Consider the following 6922-nt stretch of genomic DNA (forward strand, 5'->3'; position numbering starts at 1 on the left):
GAAGGTGTTGTCATGGATACATAAACAATGGAACGCAGGCACGCGTTGAATGCATGACCCGTGTGTGCTGTGCAAACTCAGTAGGCTTACTGAAACTATTTTCTAAGCATCGAAATTTTAAAAAACACATATATTATTTACCTGAATCCAGCTTTCGTTTTTGTTTCCCTTTCTGTTTTCATAAACTGCAAGTGCATTCCGATACACATAACCTGCTTCCTTTGGGTTTGTTATGGCTTACGTACAGCCGCCGAAAAAGGCAGGATTGCCGAGAGACGTGTTGAAATGGTTACAAAGTCTCGATCTGTCTTTCTCCCACAGGAATGTTCGACGGTAAGTCTTATTTGATTTTTTTCCCCCCCACTTCTGTATATTTGTGTATCTCGTGTCTGAATGTGTAACCACTCTGAGCATGGGCCGCGGAAGAACCTAAGCCTTTTGAAAATACTGTAGTATTTAGAGTTCTCAAAATACAGTACTCAATTTGCGTTCCTCACCTCAGGACCACCTAAACGAATATATTGCGCTATGCTGTATGCCATACTGTATATCGAGGAAAATAAGGTGCATGCCTGTATTGATAGAACATAATGTACATTAAAATGCAGAATCGTGGATGGACCGCTAGGTGGAGCCACATTATAACATTCATAGAACTGGGGGAATTTGCTCCATGATAAGTCCGGCTCTTTATTTAAATATGATTATTTAACGACGGATCTCGAAACGGACATGCTGTATGTGTCACAGTTCGTACAGAAGGTGTGTACGCTCGGGTTTCTAATTCGTCTTCCTGCAGAGACTTTTCCAATGGTTTCCTGGTGGCTGAAATGTTCTCCTGGTACTACCCGGGGGACTTCACTATGCACTGCTACGACAACGGGACTTCGCTGCCAACCAAGCTGGGGAACTGGTCCCAGATAGAGAGGGTGAGGAAGTGCTCTGGAAATTAAAATATCTAAAAGGAAAACCCCACTCACTCCAATACGATAACACTCCACGCGTAAATAAATAATTCTGTTGACATAACCAAGGGATATTCTGCCTGATCCTTTTGAGCAATTTCCTTCCCCTCATTTATCACCTGGCTATTATCATGCCCATTCAAACTGAAATATCTGTATTTTAATCATAGAAATAGATCACAGAGTAACAGGGTGCAGATCGTGTGACGGTAAAAAGCTACACAGTATGTGACATTCATGTCATTGTGCAGCACGATTTCTATGGAGTATATTTTTCGATACGCAAAAACAGAGCAAGTCTGCAACATTAAGTCCAATATTTGAATCCAATATTGTCAACGTGGTTGTCAAACAAAAGGGGGACAAAAGTGGTGATCAAGGAATCATGATGTGTTTAAATCAATAACATTTCCAATTAGAATGGACGGCCTTGCTGGGCATTTTACACAATCCTTGCAGTGTTAATGCATAGTCCTGTGGCATGTCCTGACACTCAAGACTGCACTACACTCTGGGTGGGGCTCTAGTTCGTGGGAGGGTGGTACACACATGTTCATTTTAGAGATGCCAATTACTGTAACGACAGTATGTGTACATTCCACACACAAGGCACAACTGTCTGGAACTGAACCCAGGACTGAGGAACAACACAGACAGCCCCATCACCCCCAACTTGTATTTTTGTTTTAACATCCATATATTCCAGGTATTGATATAGTTTTCTATTTTTACTCAACAAAAGTGTCTTTTAATATTTACATTTTCCTAGATTCACTTTTAATGAGAGTTTCATTACTGAAATGGTGACACGTGGGAGGAATTGAGTATGGTTGGTTCCTACACAATGGTATTTCATAATATGAAAATCACTCAAGAAAACCTGATGAACACATTAATAATATTTTTGTTTTGGTGTTTTGTTTTTGTTTTTGGTCTTCAGTTTCTTTTAAAGCGAAACATCAGCCTTCCCAAAGAGCTCATTGATGGGACAATACATTGTAAACCTGGAGCAGCTGAAATCTTGATTCAAGAAATTTACACTATCCTGACAAACAGACAGTGGGTATCAGCAGTTCACACATTTTCACAAAAGTCACTCAAGGTTTCCTAATTCAGTGGAAGTGTATGTACTGTAGTTGAAGTCATTTTAAAGAGTTTTCTGGGTATTCACAAGTCAGATGGGTAAAATTGCCTTCACTCGTTAGTGGCCTTCGTTAAGTTTTAAAATATTTACAAAAGAGCCCATTTATTGCCATACAAAGTACTGTACTTCCTCTCTCAATCCCTGTCATCACAATGTTAAAATATTTAAGGATTCTGATAGGTACATTAATTTAAACATATTGTACTACTCAGAAATTTAAATACAGTGTGTGTTAGTGTCAGATTGCTATAAAATAATGTGCTAATCAAAATATTAAATATTCACTATTCAGTATGTTTCAGTATTAAATTATTTTGATTTATGCAGACTTCAGATATTTAGATCGTGTTCTTCATTGATTAGGCTGTCCAATTTATCTATTGTAAGATTGAATGATTTTTGTATAAATACTGTATGTTCAGTGAATTATCAGGTTATAAACACATATACAGTACTGAAACTTGAAACAAAAGTTGTAACAACTTCATTACAAACGAGAAGATGGGGTTCTGTATTATTTTTATTTTAACCACGGCCTCTTTTTTCTTTTAGAATCAGATGTATCCAGGAGGAGCTGGCCGATTTTACCGATCGCAGTTACCAGGAGAAGTTGCCCATGGTAGCTAGATCCACTGCTTCTAAGGCTATCAAGAACAACCTCAGGCTCAGCGAGGTGATAGCAGAGCCGAACGTGGACACTAACAGGCAGAAAGTTCAGGCTATCATCCAGCTGCATCTGCAGCAGAGGCAGGCTGAAAGAACAGAAAATCCAAGTATGTTTTAAAAACATTACCAAGTGATTTTCAGTGGCAGTTAGTATAGCAGGGGTTGAATGTTCTTTTCAGAAAGCTACAGAACAGTTTAAATTAATTACTTGAATGTTGTTATAAATGGGTTAAACAAACCTCCCCAGTGTTATATATACAGTGCATTCCAAAGGCAAATGGGACAGCTAAGTCAAAGCTGTTATGTTTAATTTACAGTCAGGCATTTAGTATTGTACTACTAATTCAATATTATACACATTATGTTTTTATTAAGTCTTGTGATGGTTGGGTGTCCCGTCCAGTGTGTATCTCGCCATGCGCCCATTGCTTGTTGGGATAGGCTTCCCCACTACCATGAATTGGAGGAAGCAGTTAGAAAATAGATGGATGGACATAATTCTAAGTATGGATACATTATTTTCCATATTTAATTATTTTCAATATGGCATTTTTGTGTTTTTCATTTTTTTGTGGTACAAATCCAGAGTAATAGATGTAAAGATAGATCTGAGGATCTTATTCAATTCAGTTGCTACTTGACAGAAACCAGGTAATCAGTTTCAATAGCATAGCTGGGTAACTTGTTCCATGCTTCCAACCTCTTGGTGTAAAGACGTTCGTAGTAGTCTGCTGTTCGTAGTTTTAAATGCACTGGTTGTGTGATTTTTCACTTGTGTCCTCTAGTCGTGTTGCAAGTTCCACTCTGAGGAGTCCATTTATTTCACTTGTCAATGCCTTTTAGAATTTTAGTACTTGAAGCAGGTACTTCATACAGTAGTCTTCTCCGGTAAAGACGAACATGGTAGAAAAAGAAGTACTGTAGCAAAATACCTTTATCTTTTTCTTGTCTTCCTGAAAGAGCGCTTTAACGTGAAACCAACACTGGGGGATCTGGCTGTTCGGCTACCACCACCATTTCCGCAGTGGCAAGATGTGAATGAGGAAACCCAGCCCCGAAATAGCAAAACCGAGACAGAGGCTCCAAGTAAGTTTGGGCAGTTTTGTTTCCTGTTTCTCAACATCTGTTGTTGAATGAAAAATGCAAGTGTCTGTCTCTCAACATATTTCGAACCTGTCCTTATTTTCTATTATCATTATACTGGAATAAGAATTCGCTGTAAATGTGTTAGTCAACATATTTTGCACCATACAGTACACATTTTTCAAAAATTACATAAAAATATGACTTCTCAAAACACTAGAAGAACTTGTATCCAGTTCTGTGCTGGAGGCAGATCCTTAAACATGCACTTTATGTATGCTAAGTAAATAATGTAAACCAGAGTTGGTTGCGTGAAAGTTGTTTTACTGCACTGTCATTAAATAGATTTTGTGGTGAGGATTTTGGTTTGAATTTCTAGATTTTACAGTTGTTTTTCTTGCAAATAATGTGCTACTTCTTTTCCATTTAGAGTCATGCCTTTCTGCAATCAGAAGTAAAGCAAATGTTCAGTTCAAGGAGATTGATGTGAAGCAGACTGATAAGAAATCTTTGCTCTCCAGTGTTGGCTCACCATCTCAAATTACGGGGTACTGAAGGATTCATGAACAACATCTGGACAATAATACTTCTCAGTCAAATAAAATACTGCATTATGCTTTGGACATTAATTTTCCATTAAACATTTCATGGTAGATTTGATTATTACACTTTGAAATATACTTTAGAAAAATGATTATAGTTATAGAAGAAGTTATATTCATAACTTATTTACAAAATAGTAGTACATTTCTCCTTATCTAAAATGTAGTTTTTATTAGCTACTGTAGCTCAGCATATTAAAGAAGTCAGTTGTTTTTCAAGGATTTATTTTTCTGAGTCTATAACATATAATACACATACTGTATGAAAGGAACAAAAAACAAAAAGCACTTCAATATATTTTTTCACAGTTTAAGTTTTAATGTCATGTATGGTAATTACATTTTTTCAATGAAATGTTTTATTGAAATACATAATTTATCTGTACAACACAATATAAAAAGAAAAATGAAAACTAAGCATCAGTACTATTTTGTTAAACAATTTCAAAAGGTAGCTTAAGCGTTCCTAATACACTGTTTTACTGTCACTGCACACAACAGTACAGTATTAATAAAGCTATAAAATACTGTGGTGTGGAAAGATTAAGTTTATATTGCTTTGATTCATGTGAAAAACAAGCAACAGAAAGACATTAAATAAAAAAAGCAACGTATGGTATAATTACAGATAAAATACCACTTAAATCTATAATAAATTATTTTTTCTGGCGCTCATCTGAGTTACAAAATGTCTCATGTCTTAGCTTTTGAGAATCTTTTACAAAACATTTTTAAAATATAACTCATTTTTCTAAACTTCAAAAATACAAACTATTAAAGTACCTAATAAATATGAATTCATAATGAAACAAATACGGTATCTGTAGCTGAAGTAACCTTTATTCTTTTTCTTCCAGTACTGCACATCATAAGTGTTTAATGTATTCAGATATGAAAAGTGAAGCCCCAAAAAAGTGGTGAAAATACATGAGATAAAAAGCACATTACCAGTCTCTGTCTGCCATGTTGACATTCTCATACGTTTGTCGACTGTTCAGTGTTCAGCCTGAATCAAGTCATGTGTCTTTATACAGTACATTACAACAGCACGACACACATTGTTGGCCAGTGTAACTTCAATGGTAACATTGCCATATGGATGTGGTAAGATTTGTAATGTAATTTGCTGTAGAACAGTTTTTGGATGAAAAGATCTGATTGAGTCACATTATAACTATTCTATAAATGTAATATTCCTTTTTCTGTATGCTAACATACTTTTGTAGAAAGCTGCTGAGGGTTTTGAAGAGGAGAATGTATGAAACAATAATGTTTTATACTAAGTTGCTCATACTATTTTGTATTACTTAATGAACTATTGGATTTCTTCTCATGTTGCATTCCTAACACAAGTTACAGTACATTTCCTCATCACACTTATAGGCTTCTCTAATTTGTGCTGCATAAACGTTTACCAGTAAAGGTTACAGTATATGTACAGTACAGTACATTTTTAACTACGGTTCACAACTTTTCAATATATTACATCTTTTCAAAACTCGATAAGAATTTAAAATGATTTTTTAAATTAAAATAATTATGGAGCTGGCTCTAATGTGTTAATTACGATAGGATTTTAAAAATGTGCATTGTATAGACGGCAAATAGGAGATTACATCAATGTAAATTTCTAGTTTCTGCCCGGAAGAGCATTAATACAAACAGGATTTCCAACACCTTTCAAAAACTCAGATTAAATTGTATTTTGTGGTTTTATTTTAAAATGCTTGTTAAAAAAAGGGGGTTTTATTTGCTTCCTACTGTTTGAATTGAAATGAATGCCATTAGTGATAGTTTGACTGGAATATAGTACATCTGATAACTGATCAAGGTAGCAGGTAATAACCGATATAAGGATCTATGCAAACTCCACGGCAGGCATGCATTAAGACTCCTGCTGCAAGCGTCGCCAACCCACCAGACCCATCTCCCAAAGCTGCACAGGCAACAGCAGACAACAACAAGCCTTGGACCTCTCATGTCTGGATCGCTGAGCATTCTCAGTCTAAAATATAGCAAAACTGCAAAAAAGTTTAGGTTTAGAAATCACAAAAAAGTAGTTCTGTGAGAGTGAAGGATACGTGTCTGCTTCATTTTGCGATTTACATTAAGTCGCACAAGTCGCTATTCTATTTGAATTCAGGATTTAATAACACGGAAACAAGCTCAGATTTTTTTTTATGCACAGCAGGGTCAAGAGAAAAAGTGGCAGTAATATAGAAGCCACTGAGGAAACATTTGGAGAAATGTTGTCTTATGTAATTTGAGGTAAAGTACTTTGCAATGAACTGATAATGCATTCTGCAGTATATTGTACACAGAAGGAACATGTTACAATGACCACTTTCCAATGGAGTAGTTTTTTTCATATGGATCACTAACTAGTTAACGCGTTTAACACAGTACATAAAAAGAGACGTGAGGCCAGAGTTACATTGATAATTTTTCTTTTTTTTTCTGAG

General features: G+C 35.7%; 1 protein-coding gene across 1 annotated transcript; it reads left to right on the forward strand.

The window, feature by feature from the left end:
- Positions 1-4989, forward strand: spata4 (spermatogenesis associated 4). The gene is made up of 6 exons (XM_088645031.1): positions 1-333; positions 800-929; positions 1906-2024; positions 2662-2882; positions 3736-3861; positions 4289-4989. The coding sequence occupies exons 1-6, from the start codon at positions 233-235 to the stop codon at positions 4411-4413; spliced, it is 822 nt and encodes a 273-aa protein (XP_088501157.1). The 5' UTR covers positions 1-232; the 3' UTR covers positions 4414-4989.
- Positions 4990-6922: the final 1933 nt, after the last annotated feature.

This window comes from Lepisosteus platostomus, chromosome 1 (genome assembly GCF_059453375.1).
Source record: "Lepisosteus platostomus isolate fLepPlt1 chromosome 1, fLepPlt1.hap1, whole genome shotgun sequence".
Lineage (NCBI taxonomy): Eukaryota > Metazoa > Chordata > Actinopteri > Semionotiformes > Lepisosteidae > Lepisosteus > Lepisosteus platostomus.

Bases quoted from the DNA above. Each gene is read 5' to 3' on its own strand.
- spata4 (XM_088645031.1), top strand. From the start codon at position 233: ATGGCTTACGTACAGCCGCCGAAAAAGGCAGGATTGCCGAGAGACGTG. The intron at 2,025-2,661 runs GTGGGTATCAGC...TTTTTCTTTTAG, and splicing joins ACTATCCTGACAAACAGACA to AATCAGATGTATCCAGGAGG. The intron at 2,883-3,735 runs GTATGTTTTAAA...TCTTCCTGAAAG, and splicing joins TGAAAGAACAGAAAATCCAA to AGCGCTTTAACGTGAAACCA.